This window comes from Sorex araneus, chromosome 2 (genome assembly GCF_027595985.1).
Source record: "Sorex araneus isolate mSorAra2 chromosome 2, mSorAra2.pri, whole genome shotgun sequence".
In the NCBI taxonomy this organism is placed as follows: domain Eukaryota; kingdom Metazoa; phylum Chordata; class Mammalia; order Eulipotyphla; family Soricidae; genus Sorex; species Sorex araneus.
The window spans coordinates 2230527-2257581 of NC_073303.1; the positions used below are offsets into that span (position 1 = coordinate 2230527).

General features: G+C 60.4%; 1 protein-coding gene across 2 annotated transcripts; it reads right to left on the reverse strand.

Annotated features, from left to right (window-relative positions):
- Positions 1-6642: 6642 nt before the first annotated feature.
- NQO2 (N-ribosyldihydronicotinamide:quinone reductase 2) lies at positions 6643-18777 on the reverse strand. Of its 2 annotated transcripts, XM_055126658.1 has the most exons (8): positions 18619-18777; positions 14532-14598; positions 12977-13141; positions 11183-11313; positions 10410-10523; positions 9440-9541; positions 7210-7411; positions 6643-6848 (listed from the first exon to the last, which is right to left on the reverse strand). In XM_055126658.1, the coding sequence occupies exons 2-8, from the start codon at positions 14536-14538 to the stop codon at positions 6790-6792; spliced, it is 780 nt and encodes a 259-aa protein (XP_054982633.1). In that variant the 5' UTR covers positions 14539-14598; positions 18619-18777; the 3' UTR covers positions 6643-6789. The 2 variants fall into 2 exon arrangements, with proteins under 2 accessions (XP_054982633.1, XP_054982634.1); XM_055126659.1 differs by lacking the exons at positions 6643-6848; positions 7210-7411 and adding an exon at positions 7539-8313.
- Positions 18778-27055: the final 8278 nt, after the last annotated feature.

Consider the following 27055-nt stretch of genomic DNA (forward strand, 5'->3'; position numbering starts at 1 on the left):
GAGCGAGAGCACAGCGGGGAGGGCGTTTGCCTTGCACGCGGCCGACCCGGGTTTGATTTCCAGCATCCCATATGGTCCCCTGAGCACCACCAGGGCTAATTCCTGAGTGCAGAGCCAGGAGTAACCCCTGTGCATCGCCGGGTGTGACCCCAAAAAGAAAAAAAGAATTCCTGGCACTTGCCCAGAAGCCCCTCTGGGAACACCTGCACAGAAGCTCTTGTTCCCTCGTTCCACGGCCCCCTCTCGCCCCCCCCGAGATGCCAGGCACTCACTCGAGCACGGGTCCACTCCACCGGCCCCTTTACAGAGCCCTGCACCTGCCTCGTGCTCTTTCCTTCTTCCAATAACCCCCCTTGTCAGCTTACTCCCTTTGTCTCCGGTTCCCCCTCTCTGCAAACCTGCACCCAGACCTTTTAAATTACTGCAACCAGTATTTTTTTTAAAGATTATATTATTAGTCTACCCACTACAAGGAAACACAAGCTACTGTTAAGATGTGATTTCAAACCTAGCACTGACCTTAAGAGAAATTTATGTATTTATTTATTTATTTAGCTTACGCACAGGAGTTACTCCTGGCTCTGTGCTCAGAAACTACTCCTGGCAGTGCTCAGGGGACCATATGGGATGCTGGGAATTGAACCCTGGTCAGCCGCAGGCAAGGCAAACGCTCTACCCACTGTGCTATCGTTCCAGCCCCTTAAGAAAGCTTTATCCACAAGTGTGAAGCCCTTACCTATTTCATGACACTCTATGTGTTTTAACCCCATACTTTGTGTTTTTCCTAGAAACCAATGTGTTAGGGATAAAACTCTTAAAGACAAGTATGTGCTGATTAATTTATATGTGGAGCAAGCTATTTTCTTTGGGGGGTTACACCCAGTGATGCACAGGGGTTACTCCTGGCTCTGCACTCAGAAATTACCCCTGGCGGTGCTCAGGGGACCCTATGGGATGCTGGGAATCAAACCTGGGTTGGCTGCGTGCAAGGCAAATGCCCTCCCCACTGTGCTATCGCTCCAGCCCCAAGCTTTCTTTTTAAAAAATTTTTTTTATTGAATCACCATGTGAAAAGTTACAGAGCTTTCAGTCTTAAGTCTCAGTCATACAAGATTGAACACCCATTGCTCTCACCAGTCCCAGCACCAAGAATCCCAGTACACCTCCCATCCCACCGCCGCCCCACCCCCGCCTGTGTGGCTGATGATTTTTGCTTTACTTTCTCTTTACTTTGATTACATTCAATATTTCAACAGGAAACTCACTATTATTATTTGGAATTTTGCCCCAACAATCAGACGTGCCGAAAAGGCAGCATTTGATAGTTAGTTTTCCATTGCTGAGAATGAAGGGCCTATGAGGACAGCGGCCGCGCGGTTTTGGATCTCTGGTATTTTAGTAACTGGTCCAGAGAAATTTCTGCCAGAAATTGCATCACTGCCAGCTCGTACCTTTGTTTAGGTGGCCTTATAAGCGGGCAGTCGCCACGCCGCCGCCAGGGAAAGAAAAAGCCGAGAGAGCAAAACCGTTCTCCCGTGGCGGCATGGTGCTGCGGCTGAGCTCACAGTCGAGAGTAGGGGGCTCCGGGACCACGCGCCTTCAGCAACGGAGGGGCCGCACGTGTGTGGCCGCTCGGGTCAAATCTGGGCGGAGATCGGAGAAGCAAGCTTTCTTACCGCAGGTAGTATGTGATATAAGATCTTTAATTTTAGCCTTGTGAATTTCTATAGAACTGGTATAGTATTTATCCAGAGAGATCTGAGACAAGGCTTTATTTGCTCACTACCATTATTTCTTTATTAAGTCACCATGAGATACACAGTTACACAGCTGTTTATGATTGTGTTTGTGATAAGACTCTAATAATAAACTGCGGAGCACAGATTGGTCACCCTAGATGAGACAATGATTGCAACTTGTTTCCTGTTTTCTTAAAATTCCAGCTGTATGTACTAAGTGCAGTGGGAGAAGGAAGTTAGACCTGTGAGATGTGACTCTGAGGAGTAAGAAAGACAATGGAGAGAGTTATCACCAGTGGGGAAAGGAAAGGAATCCTATTAAAGTGATGCTGGTTTTATCAGGACAGATGAAAGTAGAGGGATGTATAGGTTTGAGGATGTGTGTGTGTGTGTGTGTGTGTGTGTGTGTGTGTTTAATGTAGTTGTATTGCCATTTATTCAGTCAATGATTAAGCTGATTGAAGTGGGCATGAACTCCACATTATTTTTTAACACTTTTTATTTTTTATTTATTTATTTATTTTGGTTTTTTGGGTCATACCCGGAGATGCTCAGGGCTGACTCCTGGTTCTGCACTCAGGAATCACTCCTGGCGGTGCTCGGGGGACCATATGGGATGCTGGGAATCGAACCCGGGTTGACTGCGTGCAAGGCAAATGCCCTACCCGCTGTGCTATTGCTCCAGCAACCCCTTTTTAACACTTTTTAAAATCTCATGGTCGAGATGAACCAAGAGCCCGGCACGAGAAGCAGAGCCTCCCGCCTACTGACTGTGATCCTGAGGTCTCCTAACCCATTTTGGCACCAGAGCAGATTCTTGCAGCCATGCATTTTGATTGTGAACTGAACTACAACCTCGTGCAGCCCGGGGAGGGATTTTTTTCCCTCTCCACCCCATTTTTCTGAGCGAAAATGGCGGCAGCAGCAGCAGCCACGCGGTGAGAGCCACCCTCTAAGACCCCTCCACCAGGAGGTAGGACTTTCTTTAGTGACGTAGCCTGTAGGTGATCCTGGGAGGGGAGGTGTTCCCGGCGCGCCTTCCGCCCAGAGATGAACCAAGAGCCGCGGCACGAGAAGCAGAGCCTCCCGCCTACTGACTGTGATCCTGAGGTCTCCTAACCCATTTTGGCACCAGAGCAGATTCTTGCAGCCATCCATTTTGACTGTGAACTGAGCTAAAATATTAGAAACCCAAAACCGCGCGGCCGCTATTGCAGCCGCGCGGACTCAAAGTCTTCACTTTTACCAAGGAAGAGAAATTATTAGATGATGCTTATTCAGCAGGCCTGATTGTTGGGGAAAATTTCCAATCAACAATAGTGAGTTCTGTATGGAAATATGAAATGTACTCAATATATAGAGAGAATAATGGGAATATCATCAGCTACTTAGATGGGGGGTGGGGTGGGAGGGGGGTGTATTGGGGTTCTTGGTGGTGGAACGGGTGCACTGGTGAAGGGATGGTGGTTTAATCAGTATTTGACTGTGACTTAAACCTGAAAGCTCTGTATTTTTTTTCTTGTTTTCACGGTGGTTCAATAAAATATTTCTTTAAAAAAAAAATCTCATGGTCTATCCATGAGATAGACCATCACAAAGCTGTTCATAATTGGGTTTCAGTCATGCAATGATCCAGCATGATTCAGTCATGTAATGACCCTCCACCAGTGCACACCTCCCACCAGCAATGTCCCCCGTTTCTCTACCACGACCCCCCAACACCCCACCCCCACCCCGGCCTCCCGCTATGGGAGACACTTTCCTTCTTGCTCTCTCTCTCCTGCTCCTTCTCTGCATCACGGCTTGCCACACAGGTGCTAAGAGGTCGAGGTGTTTGCTCAGGGCACTCTCTGTTTTTATCAGGATGGTAAAAATAGTCGCTTTTTTTTTTTAAGCCCAGTGATGGCTCTGGGGTGTGGATGTGACTGCTGAGGCTTCCCGGGGAGGTAGACACCCCAACCCTGAGGAAGCCTGGAGATTTCAGTCACAAAACCCGCATACCAGAATTTTCAGCAGAGTAAGTCCTGGTGAGGTCCGTCAGGCCAAGGGTGTGGCAGCGATAGTGGATTGTGGGAGCAAGTGGCTTCCAGGCTTCTGCTTGGGCACAAGGTTGTGTTTTAAGGAAAGAAACTAGGATCAAACTGAGTTGATATAAATAGATGCTTAAATCACATCTGCAGAATTGTTCTAATACATTTATTATTTTTTTTTTTTGCTTTTTGGGTCACACCTGGCCATGCACAGGGGTTCCTCCTGGTTCTGCACTCAGGAATTACTCCTGGCAGTGCTCGGGGGACCCTATGGGATGCTGGGAATCGAACCACCTGGGTCCGTCACGTGCAAGGCAAACGCCCTACCCGCTGTGCTATCGCTCCAGCCCCTCTAATACATTTTTTGTAAGATCTATGGAAAAAATATATTAGACAATGGTCCAGACTCATGTTACAGTGCTCTTAGATAATTGGACACTTTAAAATATGTTAAAAAAATCAAGATTTTCAACATGGGACTAAATGAGTTTAAAATGATATGATTAAACTGTATACTTCTACAAAAGATGCTTCTTTCGCCAGGAACCATAGCAAACAGCTCTGTTGCCTCACGTATTGAGTGGAGCGAAATATTTGCTTTTCTCTTCTCTTGGCACCTTCAGTAGAGTTTTAATCTTCGTGGCACTATGTTGGTTTGCACAAACCCAGATAAGAAAGGGTTATTTTTTTTCCTATAGGGCCTGCCCTCATACAGACAGGAAACCCCAAAGCCAGCTAGGGGACCCCAGAGTTCTCGTCCAGGGAAACCGGGATTGATTCCAAGGGGAGGGCCAAGTCCAGGAATGACAGGAACTGTGAAAAGTACCCGGCACATCTCAGGGAGAGCCTGGGGCGGGCTGGCTGAAGGAACCGGAAATCATTTCTGCCAAGACTGAAAATGAGGAATCTGCAGCAACTATGATGTTGAGAGGCCAGAGGCCACCGCCAGCTCATCATTTTTCCTTCCGCACAATGACAAAGCCACAATAACGACAGTTAAAGATTAACCTGTTGTTTGTGTGTGGGAAGGAAAGCCTCCTGCTTTCCTTCCCAATCCCCAGGACCTCTCAGCAGGTAACAGGTGCCCCGTAAGGAGAGTTGCCCAGTCTTGAAGCATTTATGCCAAGAGACTCGCCAGGGTCGTTAAGCCCTTTGGCAACTTTAAAGTGAGGGTGGAGAGAAAACCAGTATTTGTAAGTTGCCCTTAGTAGCGATTAGGTCCCAGTTCTGCAGAGTGAGTGAACAAGTGCCTTCTAATGGGAGTGACTAAAACTGGGTTTAATGGGCCTCACACACAGATGTCCTATGGGGCTAATTTGTGCCTCCGTTGGTCGGGCCGTTAATTTTAATAATAGTCACTTCCTTCTCACCCCGCGTCTCCTTAAGTTCACCCAGCCACGCGCCCAGGACATCCCGGACCTTTAACCAGCCGAGACTTCAGCTGGACACCAGCTGCCCACCGCCGATTCTGTGAACTTTTCCCTTCATCCCCCCCCCCCCCAAACAGCAGGAAGTAGCTTGAAACCATCCCCATCCCCACACCTGTTGTAAAGAAAAGGCCGGGATGTTGGGTGAGCCCAGGGGACTCAGGGTAGAAGCTCCTGGGCCCACGGAACCGCCTAGAGATTTTTCACCCCGTTAGAATTCCTGGCACTTGCCCAGGAGCTCCTACGGGTACACCCTGCACAGAAGCTCCTGTTCCCTCCTTCCAGGGCCCCCTCTCGCCCTCCCTCCGTCAGAGACGCCGAGGCAGCCCCGCGTGGGCCACCCGCCCCCCCACTCTCTTCTTCCCTTTCAGCCTGACCCTTGGGGCGCTGCTTCTTCCTCTCGAAGTCCTGCCCCGAGTCTGTGCCGCCTCCTCCAGGAAGCTGGAGTTTGAGTTCGAGTTTGAGCGGGGCAGCTGGCTCAGGGCTGGCCGTGCCGCCTCCTCCAGGAAGCTGGAGTTTGAGTTTGAGGGGGGCAGCTGGCTCAGGGCTGGCCGTGCGCCTCCTCCAGGAAGCTGGAGTTTGAGTTCGAGTTTGAGCGGGGCAGCTGGCTCAGGGCTGGCCGTGCCGCCTCCTCCAGGAAGCTGGAGTTTGAGTTCGAGTTTGAGCGGGGCAGCTGACTCAGGGCTGGCCACGAGAAGGTCCCTGCCCCTGCCAGCTCACATCCTCGGCACAGTCTGGCCACCGCCCCCTTTCCACGCTGTGCTGGAGGCAGCGGCAGCAACGGGAGCCCCTGAGCACGAGCTGGGGTGGCGGCGTGGGGGGGGGTGCTGTGGGGTCAGCTGGCCCCTGGGCAGCCTCTCCACCTCCCCAGGGGCGGGACCAGGGGCAGCGCTGCCTCTCCCTGGGGGCTCTGCAGACGCAGCCGGGGCCCTTCCTGCGGGTCACGCCCTGTGAGACGCTCTTACCAGCGTCCTGGCCTACGGCTCGCACCCATGCGAGATGCCGAGCACTCGGCAGCGCCCAGCAGGCCCACCCGAGGACGGGCCAGCTGCTCCCGTGGCTTGAGCCGGGCTCGGAGCTCGCTCACACCCGCGCCCTCTCCTCGCTCGCTGGACTCCGCTGCCCCCAGTGCCCGCGGAGGGAGGCGCTGCCGGGTCAGGGGACCGGCCTGGCCACCAGGGGGCAGCAGAGAACAACCATTAGCCCTGCGGCTCTGCTGGCCCTCAGGACTCGGAGTCCACTGATTGCCTCAGCTCTGCCGCACCCCTGCAGACCCGGGGCAGCCGGGGAGGCTGGGAAGCCCAGTGGTCTGCCCGGGCGCGTGTGTGTGACTAGGAAACATACCTCCCCTGCATGTTTCCGGAAAGCACAGAAAGGGGAATAAGGTTGTTGGTACCTTTTATTTGGTGCTGGGGGCCTCGAGCATGCAGGAACAGCCGCAACCCTGGGCTGGGGGCTGGGCTGCGTCTGCGTCTGCCCACAGGGCCCTGTCCGTGCCCGTGTCTGTCCGCAGAGCTATGTCTGTGTGTCTGTCCGCAGGCAGGTCAGCCCGCGGCTTCGAGTGAAGCCCCCGTGTTTGGTCCGCGCTGAGGATCAGACCCAGCAGGTCCCCGTCTCTGCGCTGTGTGGGTGGGAAGCAGCCGGCCCCGGAGCTGGGGGGCGGGACCTGGCTTGTTGTCTGCTACAGTGCTGGAGTGCTGCTCACCATCCAGTGCTCAGGGGTCCCTCCCGGCACTGCCCGGAGGCCCTGTGGTTCTGGGGCTCCCGGGTACAGAGCTTGTGCTCCAGACCTGTGAGCCGTCTCCCCGACCCCCAACTCCAGGGTTTATAGTTTTCCTTTCAGGTTATTGACTGCTAAAGGTAACTGTCTAAATAAATGTCTTTCAACACACACACACACACACAGAGATCTCTGGTCCCGAGCCCATTTCAAAACCAAAAGGAAGCCCTGTGTTCCGGGGACAGCTACCCTGTGTCCTGGTGACGGCCGCTTCATGTTCTAGGGACACTCACAGTGACCGGCCCTGGGTGGCCCGGGAGGGGGTGTTTGAGACACCGCCAACAGTGCTCCAGCACCATTCCCGGCGGTGCTCGGGGCCATCCCAGCGGTCCAACCGGTACTGGCCACCTCTGCGCGCGGCAAGAGCTCTGCCGCTGCCGTCGTCCTTCCTCCTTTCCTCCGATGCCCGGAGCAGGTGCTCTGGGGCTCCGAATTCTGCAGATTCAAACAGGTTTGCAGGCGCCCAGCCAGGGCCCTGACCCCTGTACTCGCTCCCTGCACCGGCCCTGCCTCACTGACTTATTCTCACTTGAACAGCAACTTGAAATAAATTGTAATTGGCTACTCAGTGAAAAAGAATTTATTTGGCTCTTCAAAAAACTAACTGCAATGAAAACCTCCACGGGGCAGGAGCGACAGACAGCACAGCAGGTGGGCGCTCGCCTCGCACACGTCTGGCCCGTGTCTGATCCCCCGGCATCCCGTATGGCCCCCTGGACACGACCAGGGGTGATCCCTGAGCGTAGAGCCGGGAGTGAGCCCGAGCACCACCGGGTGTGGCCCCCCGACCGCCCAATAAGAGGATGCTAAAAGCCATGAGCACAGAGCTGGAGCACTAGCCGCGGCCGAGGACAGGGCGCGAGAAGCCCTCGGACCCAGGCCCGCGCCCGAGAAGGGCCTGGACCCGGCACTGCCCGCGGGGGCTGGGAGGGGGCGGTAGGAAACGTGTCTGATTATTCGCTGGTCACCGGGGTCGGACCCAGGGCTGCACATGGGCCAGGGCAGTGCCCCCTGCTGGGCGCCCCGAGCAAGGGCAGGAGAGGAGGGGAGGGGGCCGGGCACCCCGCCAGCAGCACAGGGAACCGGGACAGCGGGCAGCGGTGGAGTGGCCACGACTGGGCCAGCTGTCCCCGGTGGGCAGGGCCGGGGGCCACCGGGGGCTACTGCCCGAAGTACCAGGCGGCCGTGCACTCGATGGGCGCCTCCTCCCAGATGGCTGCCAGCCGCCGCGCCCACGCCGCCAGCATGCCCGCCCGCTCCTCCTGGGACGCAGAGCTAGGCCCGAAGCTGACCTGCGGGGCCAGGACGTGGAAGCCGCAGAAGTGCAGGGTGCCATGCTGCGGGCGGGGCGAAGGGGACAGACAGAGGCCAGGCTCGCGGGGGGCCCACACGGACCTTCCCGGGGCCTTGGCGCATGCCAGCCGGCCATGGCTTCAGGCGGCCAACGCTCCGGGTCCTGCTCTTCTGGTTGCTGCTGTTTGGGGGCCACAGCTGGCGATGCTCAGGGCTGACTCCTGGATCTGTGCTCAGGGCTGACTCCTGGCTCTGTGCTCAGGGATTGCTCCTGGCTCTGTGCTCAGGGCTCACTCCTGGCTCTGTGCTCAGGGCTCACTCCTGGCTCTGTGCTCAGGGCTGACTCCTGGCTCTGTGCTCAGGGCTGACTCCTGGCTCTGTGCTCAGGGCTGACTCCTGGCTCTGTGCTCAGGGCTGACTCCTGGCTCTGTGCTCAGGGCTGACTCCTGGCTCTGTGCTCAGGGCTGACTCCTGGCTCTGTGCTCAGGGCTGACTCCTGGTGGTGCTCAGGGGACCGTGCGGGATGCCGGGGCTTGAACCCTGGGTCAGCTATGTGCACGGCAGACGCCCTGAAGGCTGGACTCTTGCTCCAGCCCCTGGTTCTGAGCTGCCCCCGCCATGCTCCCCGTGCTCCTCCCGGCTGGCTGCACGAGCGTCACCCATGTTGGAGCTGGGACGGAAGCTGGGTGTCCTGCAGGAAGGCCGGGCCACCCCTCTGCACCCCCAAAGGTCGCCCGCAGCCCTCTGAACCGTCCTGCACGATAGCACGACAGGAGCTTCCTCGCCGCCCGTCCCAGGACTCGGCAGCTGCTCCAGCCTCCCCAGGGGCTCTGACGTGACATTGAGGACGGCCAGGGTTCGGCAGACGGCTATCCTCGGCCCCGGTGGCCACCGGGTAGGGCCCGCCCCACGCCCTGAGCTCCTAAGGGGCTGGATGGGCCCCCGGGGAGGCGCCAGACCCCGGGGTCTGGGTGGGCCACTCACCCTCCGGAGTCCCCATCTCACTCACGGGGGGGACGTTCTGCTCCCTCAGCCTCACACTGGGGGTCGGGGGGGGCCCACCCATGCTCCCCAGCCCTGGTGTCCGGCAGTCCAGCAGGGGTGTTTGCCGCGGGGAGGGGCGGGGGAGGGGCGGGGGCAGGGCGGGGAGGGGCGGGGTGCAGGGGCTACCTGGATGGGCCACAGGTAGCAGCGGATGTCCCCGCTGATGCCGGTCTTGGAGTACATCTCGGCCGAGCCGCCCGTGGTGAAGGAGAGCACGGCCCGTTTGCCCTGCAGGGGAGGCGAGGGGGGAAACTCGGGTCGCACGCCTCGGGAGGGCCCAGCGTAACCCAGAGTCCAGGGCCACCATGCCCAGCGGCGAGGGCGGGACCCAGGGCCACAGAGAGCACTGCGGGGGTCCCCCACGCCTCGCCCTCAGCTCTCCTCGCCCGCCCGAGCCCTCTGGGCGTTGAGGCGGAGACGCAGGCGTGAGGGTGCAGAGCGTGGAGGTGCCCCTCTCTGGGCCGGGCCGGGCACCCGTCAGGGCTCGGCTTTGGCCCGGGGAGAGGAGCACGGGGAGGAGGTGCAGGCTGGACGCCCTCGCGCCCGGCTCGACAGGCCCTTCCCGCTCCAGCTCTGGACACAGGAGCTGCCGTCTCCTGGGCTGGACAAGGCTGACTTGTGAGGCAAAGGCAGCTCTTCCCTCCGCGGACGCTCCCGTGGACGTTCCCGTGGACACTCTCCCTCCCGTGGACGCTCCCGTGGACGCTCTCGTGGACACTCTCCCTCCCGCGGACACTCTCCCTCCCGCGGACACTCTCCCTCCCGCGGACGCTCCCGTGGACACTCTCCCTCCCGCGGACACTCTCCCTCCCGCGGACACTCTCCCTCCCGTGGACACTCTCCCTCCCGCGGACACTCTCCCTCCCGCGGACACTCTTCCTCCCGCGGACACTCTCCCTCCCGTGGACACTCTCCCTCCCGCGGACACTCTCCCTCCCGTGGACACTCTCCCTCCCGTGGACACTCTCCCTCCCATGGACGCGTCCAGGCTGCACACACAGCAGGGTTCCACGGGCATTTGCTGGGAAGGGCAGCCCGGCAGGTGACCCCAGCAGGCCCCCATCGTCAGACTCAGAGGCCCTCGGGGACCACGTACCTTGAGAAATCCTGATTCAAAGAAGCCCGGGAAGTCGAAGGCGAAGCCCTGGCACAGCACCCGGTCCATCCAGCCCTTCAGGACCGCCGGGAGGCTGTACCAGTACAGGGGGAACTGCAGGCGGCACACAGACACACACACAGACACACAGATTACACACAGACACATGGACACACACAGACACACAAACACACAGATTACACACACACACACATGAACACACAGGCACACAGACACACACAGACACACAGACAGACAGATGCACAGACACACACAGACACACAGATTACACACAAACACATGGACACACATAGACACACAGACACACAAACACACAGGCACACAAACACACATAGACACACAGACAGACAGACAGATGCACAGACACACACACACACAGGCTTGTGTTCTATGTGGCACAGACCCCGTGTCCCTGCCCAGGTATGGCGGGCGGGCGGGGGCGCTGCAAGGGGCCCAGCTTCCTGCTTCCCTTCCCTCCGGGGTGCAGCCTGAGGCTGGGGTGCTGGGGTGGGGGGGCTGGGACCCGTGCTGGAGAGGAGCGGTGCCCCCCGCTGGCCTGTCAGGGGAGGGGGAGGGGAGCTGGCGCCTGAGGGTGGGGGTCTGGGCCCTGAGGCGGGGTCTCGGGACGGGGCCTCCCCGGCTAGACACGGGCACGTCCGCCGACGCCCTCGCAGCCCCCTGGTGGGCACTTCTGGAGCCCCGGACACCACGGGGGCTCGCGCGTGCAGGGGCCCAGCGCGGGCGGCACCCACCTGGAATATGACCAGGTCGGCCTCCCGCACCTTCTCCTGCTCCGCCGTGATGTCGCGGCTCAGCGCCTCCCGCTGGTACGCCCGGAATGCCTCCAGCCCGTAGTTGCAGTGCTCGGGGTCAGAGAGGGCACCTGTGGGGACCCAGGCCGCTCTCAGGCCTGTCCCCGGCATGCCCGGGCACACCCAGGGCAAGTCCCCCGCTGCTGAGACCTGGGCAGGTGCCACGGGTGGGGGTGGCTGTGTGGGTGGAAGGGGCAGCTGAGGCCGCTGGGCGATGGCCAGCAACGCGCGGGGGGGGACTCGCTCCCGGCCCCGGAGGGACGACTCGGAGCAGAAGGCGCGTGTGGTTTCCCCCCCCGCCCCCACCCCGGCCCCAGCCTGCAAGGAGGAAGCCCTGGGTGCTGCCTGGTGTGGGACCCCACCCCCAAATCAGGGAAACTGTTATTTTGCAATTCATATTCCACACCGCGAGCTGATTTGTAATAAACAGGCGTCCTTTAAATTCAGTGAAAAAAAAAGACTGGGGCTGGAGTGACAGCACAGCGGGGAGGGCTTTGCCTTGCACGCAGCCAGCCCGGGTTCGATTCCCAGCATCCCATAGGATCCCCTGAGCACTGCCGGGAGTAATGCCTGAGTGCAGAGCCAGGAGTAACCCTTGTGCATTGCCGGGTGTGACCCAAAAAGAAAAAAGAAAAAGGAAAAGAAAAAGACTGACCAGAAAAATGAGTAAGGAACAGAAGAACATTTTCACAGGGATGAGAATGGTCAATATTTTGTCATTAATAGGTAAAACATATGTATATATACACATATATATACACACACACACATATATATATATGTATATATATATATATATATATATATATATATATACTGTCACTGTCATCCCGTTGCTCATTGATTTGCTTGAGCAGGCACCAGTAACACCCCATTGTGAGACTTGTTACTGTATTTTTGGCATATCGAATACGCCACAGGTATCTTGCCAGGCTCTGCCATGCAGGCGGGATACTCTGGGTAGCTTGCCGGGCTCTCCGAGAGGGGCGGAGGAATCGAACCTGGGTCGACAGCGTGCAAGGCAAACGCCCTACCACTGTGCTATAGCTCCAGCCCAAAACATTTATAAATATTAAAATCGAAATCTGTTTCAGCCTTTATTTGGGGGATGGGACTATATCTGGCTGTGCTAAGGGCTCACTCCCTGCTCTGTGCTCAGGGATCACTCTTGGCTGAGCTCAAGGGTCACTCCTGGCTCTGTACTTGGGGCTCACTCCTGGCTCTGTGCTCGGGGCATCATATGCGATGCTGGGGGTCGGGCCCAGGTTGGCTGTATGCAAGGCGACAGTACTCGCTTTTGTACTCCTGCACTGTCTTTTCAGCTCTTCCAGCTTTTCAGAAAGAATCTCTTCTAAAATGCCTCAACATGCCATGAGCACACTTTATTTACTTATTTTTCAGCCCCCTCCCTCTGTGGCTCCCAGCCACGTGGCTGCTCCAGGCAGGCCCTCTTCTGGCACCCACCCCCCCACCCATCATTATCATCATCATCATCATCATCATCATCATCATCCCGTTGACTGTTGAATTCTCGAGCGGCCTCAGTAACGTCTCCATTCGTCCTAGCCCTGAGCTATCCCGCCACCCGGGGATGCTTTAAAGACACGCAATCCTCACTTGTCCCCGGGGCTCCGTAGAGCGGAGGGAGGGGGCAAAGCTTCTGGCGGGGGCAGGGGGGGTGCCGGGCGGCTCAACACACATGGCGGCACCCAGCAGGGCTCGGACCCGACTCACCCGTGAAATCCTTCCTGGTGGCCCTGGGCTCGAAGTCCAAGGCGTACAAGTCGGTCACGGTGACCAGGCAGCCCTGTCTGCTCAGCTCGTCCACCGCCACCTTCTTCAGGGCCGCGTTGAACGAGCCGGGGTCCTGGTGCGCGTACACGATGAGCACTTTCTTCCCTGCAGGAGAGCGGGGCGGGGCTCTCAGGGCCCAAGTCCATGGAGAAGGGGCCGAGCGACAGGACGGCGGGGAGGGTGTTTGCCTGGCATGCGGCGGACCCGGGTTCGATCCCCGCACCCGTAGGGTTCCCCGAGCACCGCCAGGAGTGACTCTTGAGCGAGCACAGAGCCAGGAGGAAGCCCTGGGCACTGCCGGGTGTGGTCCGAAAAGGAAAAGAGAAACCCAAGGGAAAGGAGCCCCAAGGCTCAGCGGGTTTGCTGCCGCCGCAGGAGCTAAGGACTCGGCCTCTAGGGCGGGGAGGCGGGCGGGGCCAGGCACTCGCACCCGGGCAGGCCCACGCACACGCCCGGCGTGCGCGAGGCTCCGGGTCCCCTCCCGGGGACCACCTGTCTCCCTCCCCCAGCTCTGCTGAAGTGGTTTCCGCCACAGTGGAAAGGAAATTTGGGGGTTTTGTTTTTTTTTGGGGGGGACAGTGAATAGAGATAGTCTAGTCCAGCAGGCAAGGCCCTGGGGTCCTGGGCACCCCCAGGGGCGATCTCCAAACCAAACAGAAGCCAATAAGCAAAAATAGGCCCCAGCAGTGCTCAGGGCTTACTCCTGGCTCTGTGCCTCGGGCTCACCCCTGACGGTGCTCGGGGGACCCCGTGCGACCCGAAGGCGGCCGCGTGCAGGGCAGCCTCCTGGCGGCCGAACTCTCCGGTCAGTGCAGTTTCCCGTTTAGCTCCTTCTCCACTGAGGCACCGGAGGTGGCTTGAAGCCGGTTCAGAGCATCATCGGGGTGCAAAGGTCACACTCCAGAAAGATGAGCACCTGCGCTGCGAGTCTCAGGACCAACATGCTACTCGGGGGCCACCAGCACCACCCAGCCAAGGGGGTGTCCCGGGACAGCCGCCCGCTCCCCCGACCCCGGATCCCACAGTGCCAGGAGAGACGGTTCCTCGGTTCCTCGGGGCCGGGGCTGGGGGTGCCTGGCGGAGCTCGGCCTTCTCCAGCGCACAGCCTCGCCCCTAGGGGGCGTCAGAGGCGCCGGGAAACCCACCCGGGGCTCCCAGGCAGACCACAAGGCCCATCTGGAGCCCCTTGGAGAGGCCAGTCGTGGCCACTCACGGGCTTGTCCACTCGGGGCCTGTGTCTGGGATTTTTCCCACGGTCGGGGCAGGGCCGGGCCACGGAGGCCGGGCTCAGGTCTGAGCCGAAACCCAGAACACGGGAATGTGTACGAAACAGGGTCCCTCCAGCTGGGGCCGGGCCGCGGGCAGGACGGTGACGCGTGTGAACGCTGCCCAGTCTTTTATTTCTTTAATCAAATATAACATTCCCCTCAAGCATTAGCGAAGCTCATCTGGAAACTGCTGGCACCGCCCCCCCCACCCCCCGACCGATAGTCACCTGCCATGCTCTAGGCTCGCCCCGTGGCCCTCGGGCTGCGGGTACCGTCCTCAGTGGCCCAAATGATCTGGAAGGAAAACAGACATCGAGTGTGAGTTATAGGGGAGGAGCCGCCCGTGGGCGGGCCCGGGGCCCTCTCCCAGCTCTGGGCTCAGGGCCGTGCCCCGGCGGTGCTGGGGACTGAGCCAGGATCACCGCAACGCCCATGCTCCCTCTCTGGCCCGGGGGAAAGGCTTCAGGAAGGCCGGGCCCCGGTGGGCTGAGCGGAGACGCGGGCCTGGCCAGTGCGCCCTGGGTCCCACCCCTGGCACCCTCTTGCCCCAGTGAGCGCGAGAGGAAGGAGACGCGGGCCGCCACCCTAGCCTCACTCCCGCACCACCGAGCTCCGATGAGTCAAGTACTGCCAGGGGATACTGAGCACAGAGCCAGGAGTGGCCTCTGAGCACCCCCGGGGGTGGGCCTCCAGCCTAAACCCTGCCGTCCTCAGCCCCACACAACAGGTTGAGGCGAGGCCTCCTTCCCGCCAGGGCGCTGGGACTCCGGCCCCTTCCGAGGCGCCCCTTGGAGCCGGGACCCCTCACACTCCCTTGTCGGTGCCGGAGACCACCGTGTGAAGGCGTCTTCCAGCCCAGCTCACTGCAGGTGGCCCAGCGGTGATGCTGACAAGCCTCCCGGGCCAAGGCGGGGAAGGGGTTAATGGCCTTCCTCTGCGGGGGAACATGGAAAGGCGGGATCTGGCGGGATCTGGCGGGAGGGATCCTCTTCAGGCAAACAGACCTCAAGGTCTCCGGGCGCCAGACAGCCTGCAGCGGCACAGGGCTGAGTGAACGCCGTAGACAGTGAAACGTGACGGGCACCATCGCTTCGCCTAGGGGGCCTTGTGGGCACCAGGGGGGCTGGTCTGCAAAGGACCCGGAGACCGGGACAGACACGCCCCAGCTCCGGGACTAAAGGCAGCCCAGGGTCCCGGACGCACACGGCCAGGGTGGGGCGGGCAGGACAAAGGTCCAGGCCCTTCGAGGCCCTTCCTTACACACCCCTGAGGCCAAGGCCAGGCCAGGCCCCACAGAGGGTGCCGTGCCCGCACCCCTGTGCAGGTGAGCCCCGAGCCAGGGGCAGTCCCCAAACACAGGAGCAGCAGAACCCCCCAGGCAAACAACGGGGCAGCTTGGGAGGGGTCCCGCGGCACTGGCCTTCCTGGGAGCGGACTGTGGGATGGGCCCACCGCCCTCTCGGCGCCCGTGAGCAGACCAAGGGGGGACAGGACAGGAAGCCCCGCTCCCGACCCTTCCTTCCTCCCCCTTTCTATTTGCTTTTTTGGGGGCCACGCCTGGGGTGCCCGGGGGCTCTCTGCCTGAGAATCACCCCCAGCCGTGCAGGGGATGGGACGGGGGCTCTGAGAGCCAGGCGCCCGCCCCCCCCCCCCTCTGGGCCTCCAGCCCTCCTGACCGCTTCCACCTCCTGCCCGAATGTATCAGCTGGCGCTGAGACTTTGTTGCCAGCTGGGAGGCAACACAAGTGCTGAGCTACTGTAGGCATTTCATTAGGTCCCCCACAGTGGGGCCCCCTCATCCCCCCTCCCCAGCACTGCATACGGTCGGCCAGCGAGGTGGGCTGGGAGCAGGTGAGCATGAAACTCTACCTGAGGGAGAGGGGGTGCGTGCGGAGGGGACAGACAGATCATACAAGCAGAGGGCCCGGGCAAGGGTACCACGGGGAGGGCGTCTGACGTGGCTGACCAGGGTTCAGCCCCCGCAGCACCTGTGGACCCCCAAGCACTGCCAGGAGTGATCCCTGCGTGCAGAGTCAGGAGCAGGCCCCGAGCACGGCCGCGTGAGGCCCGCAGCAACGCCAGGACAATCAAGCAGAGAGAGCAGCGGCAGAACTGTAGAGTGGCCGGTGAGAGGGAGGGCCCCGCCCTGCCCCTGCCCCTGCCAGAGAGGGTGGCGGCTGGGTTCCCTGCGGTGCAGGGTTCAGGGTTTGGTGCCAGGGTCAGGAAGCCAGCAGAGGAGGGGACAGGGCTGGGTGGGAAACCGGCGTGGAGTGTGTACGCATCACGGGAGCAGCGGAGCCGGTCTGTGCTGAAACAGGTGGGCGGTGACGTTCAGGAAGAGATCAGCCTCTGGGGGGGGGGGGCGGCCCCTACTCACGCAGCAGGGCTCCACCTGGCCACCTGGCCATCGCCCAGCGGGGCAGGCCCAGCACACCGCGCACAAAGGGCCAGCGACAAGCTGCGTGCTTGTAAGCCGGTTTTCCATCCAACACACACAGCACCCGGGATTACTCCGATCCACAGTGTGTACAGGCATGTAGGCGCGTGTTTGTGTGCGTGCGTGTGTGTGACCCCGAGCCTGCTCAGGCGGCTAGCTCAGACTTGCTCCGTGCTCAGTTCCTGCCCTAACTGTGGGCTGCGACCTGAGAACGGGTCACTCCAGGGGGTCCTGCCTCGGGGTTTCCAGCGCCTGCCCCTGATCTCCCCATTTCGGTAGATCAGAGAAGTCGGGGGCGGGGGGATGTCTGAAGGGACAAGGACTGTGCTCATCCCTAACGGGAAAACCATCCGAGCACCTGAAGCAGGAGGCTGCAGACCCGGGTGGAGGTGAAACGTTATCAGGGTCGACACCTCACCCCTGCGGACGGGAAGATGCTGGCCCTGGCATTTTTGGTACAGTGAAGTACTTTTAATACCTGGAGTAGGGCTCACCCCCCGTCTCCCCCCTCCCCCCGTCTCCCCAGGCCTCACCATGCCTTGCTGCCTTCCTTGGCGCAGTTCACATAGTTCAAATGATAAAAATTCTAAGGAGTTTATTTTGAAGATCTGATCATCTTCATGAAAAGAAACAAGTAAAAGAGCCAGAGATGGAACCTGGGTCTGCCGTAGGCAAGGCATCCATTGAGCACTCTCCCTCTCTCTCTCTCCCTCTCCTCTCTCTCCCTCTCCTCTCCCTCCCTCTCTCTCCCTCTCTCCCTCTCCTCTCTCTCCCTCTCCTCTCCCTCCCTCCCCATCTCTCTCCCTCTCCCTCCCTCTCTCCCTCTCCCTTTCTCTCCCTCTCCCTCCCTCTCTCCCTCTCTCCCTCTCTCTCTCCCTCCCTTTCCCTCTCCCTCCCTCTCTCCCTCTCCCTCTTTCTCTCTCCCTCTCCCTCTCTCTCCCCCCTCTTGCTCCCTCTCTCCCTTTTCCCTCTCTCTTCATCCCTTTCTCTCTCCCTCTCTCTTTCCCCTCTCTTTCCCTCTCCCCCTCTCTCCCTATCACACACACACACACACACACACACACACACACACACACACACTGTCTCTCTCACTCCCTCACTCTCTGCCTTTCACTTTTTCTCACTTTCTCTTTCTCTGTTTCTCTTCCACACACACTCTGTCTCTGTCTCTCTCCCCAGTTTTTGATTTCTTTCCTTTTTAAATACAAGCCTGGCACCGGGCCCTTGAGTTCTGTAACTGCCCGTGACTTCTGGTCCCCTGGTGTGGGGCACTGAGGACTCGGCCCAGGAATCGAGAGACCCAACACGACAGACCCACAGGCCCACAGCGCCGGCCGCAGAGACTCTCTGCCCTGCTGGCAGGTTTGCACAGGAGCCCTCTGGGGGGGGGAAGGGGAGCTGGGGGCTGCGGACCCTGGCGCTGGGGGTCCTGTGTCCCGTCCCAATCAGGCCCAGGAGCCCCTGGGTGCTTTTGCTTTATTTTCTAGGAAAAGCCCCTGTCCACGGGCTCATCCTAAGAGCCTGTCCAGCCTCCCGCCTAGCCCACGCAGACGCCCACGCGTGACCTCGAGACGCTCCCTGCTCTGCGGGCGCACGAGCTGCCTTCAGGGCGCCCCTGGGGGTCTCTGCAGACCTCAGAGCTGCAGACCGGGCAGGCTGCGGCCGTGCCCTTGGCCAAGGTCTCGCGGGGGTCATCTCAGTGTGGGTCCCCCGGCGGCCTGGCCCAGGGCCCCCGCTTAGCACGCCTGGGAGGGGCCCCCCGGAGCCGGGGACGACGCGCGCCCATGTCCAGCTCCGCCCGCGCCGGCCGGCTCCTGAGGATGGGTGGAGACCCCCGCGGCCTCCCGGCCCGGCTCCCCGGGCGTGGAGACACTCACCGGGAGGACAGGCCGGCTCGGGAGAGCCCAGGAGGCCGCGCCGCGCTTCTGGACGCAGGAGCGGGCACGGGCACTGCGGCTGCGCTGCGGCCGGGTCAGGTGCAGACTGGACAGCCCGCGCCGGTGGCCCTGGCCCCGGCCCGGCCCCGCCCACGCCGTCTGTCCGCCAACCCGCGGCGCGCTCGCCCTTGGCCACGCCCTTAGGCACGCCCACCCGTCTGTCCGCCAACCCGCGGCGCGCTCGGCCTTGACGACGCCTCCGAACACGCCCACCGCCTCTGTCCGCCAACCCGCGGAGCCCTCGCCTTGACCACGCCCTCAGACACGCCCACCCGCTTCGCTCTGACCCTCATTCTGCCCGGTCCTTAGCCTGCCTAGTCCCTGAACCCCACCCCACCCACGTCCATGACCCCCTTAGCGAATCATTTTTTCTTTTTATTTTTAATTAAAAAAATGTTTTTTTCTAAAAAAATTTTTCTATTAGGGCACCATGAGTTACAAAATTATTCATCGTCGAATTTCAGGCCTGCAATGCTCCAACTCCAACCCCTCCACCCGCGCCCGCTTCCCTCCCTGCCCCCAACCTGCTCCTTGATAGGCACATTTAAAAAAGATTTTATTGTCGAACCCCTGTGAGATTGAGATAGACCCTTACAAAGCTGTTCGTGATCGGGTTTCTGTCAAACAGGCAGAATGGGTGTCCAACGCCTGTCCCTCCGCCAGCGTGCATTCCCAGCACCCACCTCCACCCCAACCTGCCTCTGTGGCAGGGGCTTTCTTCTCTCTCTACCCCCCCCCCTCCCTCTCTCTCCTTCCCTCCCTCCCTCCCTCCCCCCTCTTTCCCTCCCTCCCCCCCTCTCCCTCTCCCTTCTCCTCCCCCTCCTTGAGCTCAACCCACCAACTCCCTGAGACCCTGGACCTGTTCTGCCCCTGAACCCCATTCCATCAGGCCCAGCGCTGACCATTCCCCGCCCTGCCCACTCCTCCACTGCAGTCCCCACTCCATCCCCACTGTACCCCCGTAGTCTCCGGCCACCCTGTGCACCCGGTGCTCGGTGCTGAAAGAAGGAGCTAATCCCGAAGGCTCCAAGGCCAGTCGCCCAGGTGACAGTCCCGGGGGAGGGTGCTTGCCCTGCATGTGGCCCACCTGGGTTCCAGCCCTGGCACCCTCCATGGCCCCCCCGCCCCCCGAGCTCTGCCAGGAGCGATCCCTGAGCACACAGCTAGGAGTAAGGCCTGAACACCGCCAATGCGGCCCCAAGCCAACAAGACAAAGGCTTCGGTGCCATCAGGTTCCATGTCTGCGACGTTCTGGACGGGGCGTGTCGGTGACTCAGATTCGGATGGACCCGGGGGTGCTGCGGGTGGTGTGGGGGGGCAGGGTAAAGGGAGCAGAAGTGACCCTTGTCCTGTGAGTGTCTGTAGCCATGACTCACCAGTGTGGTTTTCCCAGCCACGACCTTGTGCTGTAGTGCAGGGACTTTTCCTTATTTCTCACAATCGTGTGCAAACATTATCTGCAGCGATGGAGGTTTTGGAGGAAAAAAAGGAAGTTCTGAGACCAAATCAGCCCTGGAAGGCAGAAAGGCAGGGCCAGAACCAGTGTGTGTGTATGTGTGTGTGTGTGCGTGTGTGTATGTGCGTGTGCGCATGCATGTGTGTACGTGTGTGTGCACGTGTGCGCATGCATGTGTGCATGTGTGTGTGTATGTGTGCATGTGTGTGTGCATGTGTGCGCGCGCGCGTGTGTGTGTGCGTGTGTGTGTGCGTGTGTGTGTGAGTGTGTGTGTGCTCGCGCGCGCGTGTGTGTGCGTGTGTGTGTGTGTGTGTGTCTATGTGTGTGTGTGCGTGTGTTTGGGGCAGTTAGTCCCTGCTTGCTCCTCAGCCCCCTCTGGTTTGTCTGTCTGTCTGTCCGGCACACCCGCTGCCCAGGGCTTACCCCTGGCCCTGTGCAGGGCTCACTCCTCCTGGTGCTGGCGGGGCCATGCCATGCTGGGGTAGAACCACGTGCAGGGCTAGTGCTTACCGCCTGCCGGTTCCTCAAGGGACCCTCACTCCCCACCCAACTCCCCCCCAGCTCGGCACCTTCATTTCTGGTGTCCCAGGACGCCCTGCTCAGGCGAGGGAGCAGAAGAGGTTTTCCGCATCTGGGATATTCCTGGTTCTGTCCCGGCAGCTGTTCTCTCGAGACGCCTGGGGGCGGGTAGGTGGTCACCCACGTCTTCCTTTTACGCAGGGGCTGAGAGAACGCGTGTCCACTGCAGAATGAAGGGTGACGGCAGGAGAGCAGCCCCGCCCCCAGGGCCGCGGAGCGCCTCAGCCACCCTCACCTAGACCAAAGCCTGGTTTCCCTTTCTCTGGCGAGACTCACGAGGTGACTCCTCGGGCCCTCTCTGGCGGCACAGAAGGGGGATAGGTGGGTGCGGACTCCGGGCAGGCATGGAAGGGAGACTTCTGCGCCAGGAGCAGGCCAGGGGAGCCTCAGCCAGAGGGGAGCGGTGAGGACTTCAGAGGAAAGACCTCGAGTGAGGGCACGGCCCCGTAAATAGCCGCCCCGGAGCCCCGCTTTCTGCTTGTTTGTTGTGGGGCCACACCTGGCTGTGCTCAGGGGTCACTGCTGGTCTGCACTCGGGGGTCACTCCTGGTCTGCACTCGGGGGTCACTGCTGGTCTGCACTCGGGGGTCACTCCTGGTCTGCACTCAGGGGTCACTGCTGGTCTGCACTCGGGGGTCACTCCTGGCTGTGCTCAGGGGTCACTCCTGGTCTGCACTCGGGGGCCACTCCTGGTCTGCACTCAGGGGCCACACCTGGCTGTGCTCAGGGGTCACTCCTGGTCTGCACTCGGGGGTCACTGCTGGTCTGCACTCGGGGGTCACTGCTGGTCTGCACTCGGGGGTCACTGCTGGTCTGCACTCGGGGGTCACTGCTGGTCTGCACTCGGGGGTCACTGCTGGTCTGCACTCGGGGGTCACTGCTGGTCTGCACTCGGGGGTCATTGCTGGTCTGCACTCGGGGGTCACTCCTGGCTGTGCTCAGGGGTCACTCCTGGTCTGCACTCGGGGGCCACTCCTGGTCTGCACTCAGGGGCCACACCTGGCTGTGCTCAGGGGTCACTCCTGGTCTGCACTCGGGGGTCACTCCTGGTCTGCACTCGGGGGTCACTCCTGGTCTGCACTCGGGGGTCACTGCTGGTCTGCACTCGGGGGTCACTGCTGGTCTGCACTCGGGGGTCACTCCTGGTCTGCATTCGGGGGTCACTCCTGGTCTGCACTCGGGGGTCACTGCTGGTCTGCACTCGGGGGCCACTCCTGGTCTGCACTCGGGGGTCACTCCTGGTCTGCACTCAGGGGGTCACTGTTGGCTGGGATGGGGTGCGGAGGACCCAAAAGAGGCTGGCTGCATGCAGGAGAGCAGCCTTAATTCCGGTCCTCTCTCCCTGGGCCCTGGGACCGTCCTGATGCCCTCTGACCCCTGGTTTGGGATGGGAAAAGGTGAATTCCCTAAGAAACCTGATGGAACCGGGACTCCGGCCCAGGGATCTCCTAGGGGACTGTGGTGCGACAGCACCACCTTGTGGCCATGTGGAGTCACAGCTGCAGACTGAGCAAGTCCCTCCCCGCTTCGTTTGCAAGCTGGGGGGGCGGGCGCATGCAAGCTCTCCCCGGGGGCCCACCGGCGCCCACAAGAAAAGGGAACTGACATCCTGGTGGCCAGGGCTGCGGCGCGCGGTGCTTACTGCTGAGACACGAGAGGGAAGCATGTTTGCTCCTGAGCTAAGGGGGAGAGGCTGCCCCACGCGCCGCCTGGCCCCAGGGCACCGCTGGGTGTCAGTCTACGCTGCTTCCTTGTAAGAGCTACAGGGTCCCCCCTTGTACCACGCTCCTCCGGTGTCTTTGGTGAAGCAGGAGAGTTTCCCTAGAAGCCTGCGCACCTGTGAAGGGAGAGGAAGGGAAGAGGCGTTCAAGAGAGAACACGGGGTTCACCAGAGTGTGAGAAGCAAAGGGGGGCTGGAGCAGTAGCACAGAGGGGAGGGCGTTTGCCTTGCACGCGGCCGACCTGGGTTCGATTCCCGGCATCCCACAGGGTCCCCCAAGGACCGCCAGGAGTGATTCCTGAGTGCAGAGCCAGGAGGGACCCCTTAGCATCGCTGGGTGTGGCCCTCCCCCCAACACACGCTAAGCAAAGCCCCCCCCCCAACACACACTAAGTAAAGAGAGAGCAGCAAGCGAGAAGCATGTTGGAGGGAGAACGTGGGCTGGAAGAGCGAGCTGGTGCCACGGAGTTTTGAGCCACTCACTGTTGACGGATACTAGCGTTGACTGATGCTTGTGGCTGGCTCCGCAGCAAATATTGGTGTGAGAATCTCAATCCTGGGTTTGGATGGAAATAGCTGAGGGACGGGGTCATACCCTTCACTTTGTAAGAAACCACTAAAACCGTCCCACAGTGGCTGCACCATTTAGCATCCCTACCAGCCACGCGTGACACGCCCCATCTCTCCACCATTCCCACCTACATCTGCAACCTGATTTTATCTTACGGTACTGGGCTCAGGGACACGGGGCGGGCCCTCCAGTGCTGAGTCACCCCCGCTAGAGCGTCCTTAGTAACCCTCCCTAATGGGTGTGCAGTGACATCTGATAGCGGGATCGATGACGAAGGACACGAGCATCTTCCCCTGGGCTCACTGGCCAGGCGGAAGTCACCTGTATGCAGACCCGCTGCCTGTCGCTTGTGTGGGCTGCTGGGGACTGAGCGGTGGCAATTCTCCATCTGTTCTAGGTCTCTAAGATATTGCTGTAACCCTCTCGCCTCTCGCTGAGAGCTGCTTCCCTGCCTCCCTCAAGTTGTGTTTCGTTTTGGTCTGGGGCCGCAGGCTGGCAGAGCTCGGGGCTCATCCCCGCCCTGTGCTCGGGGCTTGCTCCCGGCTCCGTGACCTCTCACTGGTGGGGAAGGTCTGACTCATCGGCCACGCGGAAGGCAAGCGCTCTGCCCGCTGTGCCGTCACTCCGCAGCCCTTGTTTTCATTTTCCATCATCTCTGTTTATCCTTCTCTCTCCCCCTCCCTCCTTCCCTTCCTCCCCCTCTCTCCCTCCCTCTCTCGCCTCCCTCCCTCTCTGTCTCTCTCTCACACATGAACCCAGAGCCTCACACATGAAAGCTGCATGTTTATCGTGGTGCCAGTGACCCCAGGGTGGCACTCAGCAGTGTGATGGGATGGAATTCTCAGCAGCCTCACACCTGCATGGCAGACCCCCCCTCCGCCCCCCCCCTGCACCCGAATGGAGCCTCCACCCAGGTCTTTGTCAGGCTTTATTGGAATGTCCTTGGTGACAGTGCAAAAAGGAAAGCTTTGGGGAGGACCCAGCTGGAGCTAATCCCAATTTGATTGGCGGCTTCAGAGAAGAGAAGCCAGAGTCGGAGCCAGCACCCCCCACCTGGTAGGATCTGGCGTTGACCTTGGCCATGGGCATGTTACCGGGCTCCTGGCAGCCAGCCCTGAGCCGGGAGAGCTGCGGGGATCCAGCGTTCCTCCTGGGGACGCTCTTCTGAGAATCTCTCCGCGTGGGGGGGGGGGCAGCTCCCTCTTGGGGCTCTGGCCGCCTCCAGTGCTCCCCAAAGCTTTGGCCGCGGCCCTGGGGGGACAGCGGCTGCCAGAGCAAGTCAGGCCTTTGACACGCTGCTGACTGTTGCCTCTCCTGGGCCCTTAGGGGCCACAGTCTGGCCTCCATCTTGAAACTCGCGGAAACCGTTTCCCAACGTGCCTGCTGGGGATCTTATTTTGGGGGTGCGCTGTGGACAGGTTCTTTCTGGGGGGTAACGTGAGTCAGACCCGGGTGCTTCCACGTGCACCTGTGTCCAGGCCAGCGCGGGGCCGAGGGCGGGAAGGCGGCTTCCCTTTCTCTCCTCAGTCTCCCGAGTCGCACAATTTTGTACTGGAGACGGGGAGAAGCACCAGCTGCAGAGAGAGGGAGAGTGTGTGTGTGTGAGTGTGTGAGTGAGTGTGTGAGTGTGTGAGTGTGAGTGTGTGTGAGTGTGTGAGTGAGTGTGTGAGTGTGTGTGAGTGTGTGAGTGTGTGAGTGTGTTGGAATATTTCCCCTTTTCCAGCTGCCTTCTGGAGTTTTGTCACAGAAACCTTTTGTCACAGAAACCTAGCTGAACTTTGACCCGCAGATCTAAGGTGCTAGCCAGGCTTGATTTGACATTGTAGATTCCAGGCTGCAGCCCAGCCTGGTCTTTGGGATGTAAATCCGAGTGCTTTCAGCCCAAAGAAGGCTTCCTTTTGGTTTTGTATCTTCTTTCCGGGGGGCCTAGATTAGCGGCCTGCAGATACAAGGGAATTATGTTGGCTCAACGTTCTTCCTGTAAGATCTTTTGGTGCTTTTGGTGACGTCAATGTATTGCGCCCTTTGGAAGGGCCATGATCAATAAAAGGGGTTTGGAGAGAAGGCGAGGGGGCGGAAAGTGTTTAGAGGGCGGAAAGGTGTAGAGAGGTCGGGGAGACTGTATAGAGAGAAGATTGGAATAAACTGCAAGTGAGACCAACCATCTTGGCTCCGTTCCTTCCTTCGCCTGCCACATCTTCTCCATCAACCTCCCCGGGGTGGGGGAAGCGGCCGGAGGCTACCGAACTCGGGTGGCGGGAGAGACAGCTGCTGCCCTAGGCCCTGTGCCTGGCTCGGTGCGGTGAGGCGTCCCTTCCCTCGCCCGCGCCTTTTCTTTTTATTTTTATACATGAGTGTGAGTGTGTGTGAGTGTGTGAGTGAGTGTGAGTGTGTGAGTATGAGTGTGTGAGTGTGAGTGTGTGTGAGTGTTGTGAGTGTGTGTGAGTGTGTGTGAGTGTGTGAGTGTGAGTGTGAATGTGTGTGAGTGTGAGTGTGTGAGTGAGTGTGAGTGAGTGTGTGAGTGTGCGTGAATGTGTGAGTGTGTGTGCGTGTGTGACGGGGCTAGGCATGCAGTCAGCAGCAGAACACTTGCCTGGGGCCTGTGTGAGGTCTGGGGTTTGACCCTGACACTGTTAAAAAAAAAAAAAGAAAAGAAAAATGAAACAAAACACAAAATAAAACAGTTACAAGATGGAAAAACCTTTGCCTGACAATGAAAGAAATGCTGGGAGAGAGCTTAGACCCGCAGGGAAATCGGGGATGTAGGACCCCATCCCCCCGGCTCTCCCCCTGCCCCCCTGCCCCCTCCCCCCTCCCAGAAAGCTGGGCTTAGCAGTGGACACAGCACTTACTCGGGCAGGTCCCAGCCGAGTGGGCGGGGCCTGCGGGGTGTGGGGGGCCCCCACCGTGTGCCCTCCCTGAAGGGGCTGAGCCCGGCAGCCCTGCAGGCCGTGGACCTGGTGTCGGTTCTGCTCCTGTGCCTGTTCTCTCCCCTGGACCTCCTGGCTGGCTCAGCACCCATGGGGCTGCTCCCCCAAGTCTCCTGGGGGAGATTCCCCAGGAAGCCAGAAAGGAGCAACTCGACCCACTGAAGGGGGAGGGGCGCGGCGGGGGGATGGCCGTCCTGCCCCCTCCCCTAACCGGCTGCAATCTGTGTGTTCCCCTGGGCACCCCCGACCCCAGAGTGGAGTCCGGGACTGTGGGGCAGTGCCAGCAATGGGGGGGCTGGGAAAGACCCCTGAGGCGACCCCTATGGGGTTCCCTCACCACTTGGACAATAGGGTGGCCCTCACCCACCACACAGCCTGGGGAGAGTTTGGAGCCCCCTGAACCCCGTCACCCCTCAGGGCTCCCAGCCTGGAAGGGACCCTAGGGTCCGGCCCTCCTCCTCCCGGAACCACTTGGCGCCTTGACTCAGGCCTGACTCACCGGCCCATCTGGGCTCCCGGACGGACGCCCGCCCCACCCGCTGCTCCCTCTCCCTCCCCTCCTCTCCCCTGCCCTGCCCTGCCCTGCCCAGCGCCCAGCCCAGCCGGCAGCCACCCTCCTCCACCTCGCCTGGTCTCTGCAGCCCGGCATTGTCTTCACTGCCCAGCCCACCCTCCACCTCCCTCTGCCGGGGGTCCTGCCGCCCCCTGTGACGGGCCGAGCGGGTCCCTGGGTGCGGGTCACGCTGACTTAGATTCCCGCCCTGGAGAGGCAGGATGGAGGCCCGCTAGAGCGAGGGCTGCGGGGCGGGCTCACCCTGAGGAGATGGGGTGTCAGCTCTGTTCACGCCGGACCCCCCCACCCTGACTCCGTGTTTCTGGGGCCATGCCCAGCTGTGCTCAGGGCCGGCTCCTGGCAGTGCTCGGGGACCCTGAGTGAGGCCAGGGGTTGAAGCAAGAGTCGACCTGTGCGAGGCAAGAAAGAGCCTTAATCCTGGTTCTCTCCCTCTGTCCCGCGCTCTGGCCCTAACGGAGGCTCCCGGGGTTGCCAGTCCAGCGTCCCTCCCGCTCAGCGTCCTGGGCAGGGCAGGGACCGCGGTGGTCAGCCAGCCCGGCTGTCTGCC

Bases quoted from the DNA above. Each gene is read 5' to 3' on its own strand.
- NQO2 (XM_055126658.1), bottom strand. The intron at 7,412-9,439 runs GTAGCCCCTGCA...TTGAATCTGCAG, and splicing joins GCTACCTGTGGCCCATCCAG to AATTCGGAGCCCCAGAGCAC. The intron at 6,849-7,209 runs GTGAGTGTCCCT...CCCGCCCCCCAG, and splicing joins GCCACCCAGGGCCGGTCACT to CTCCGGGGCCGGCTGCTTCC.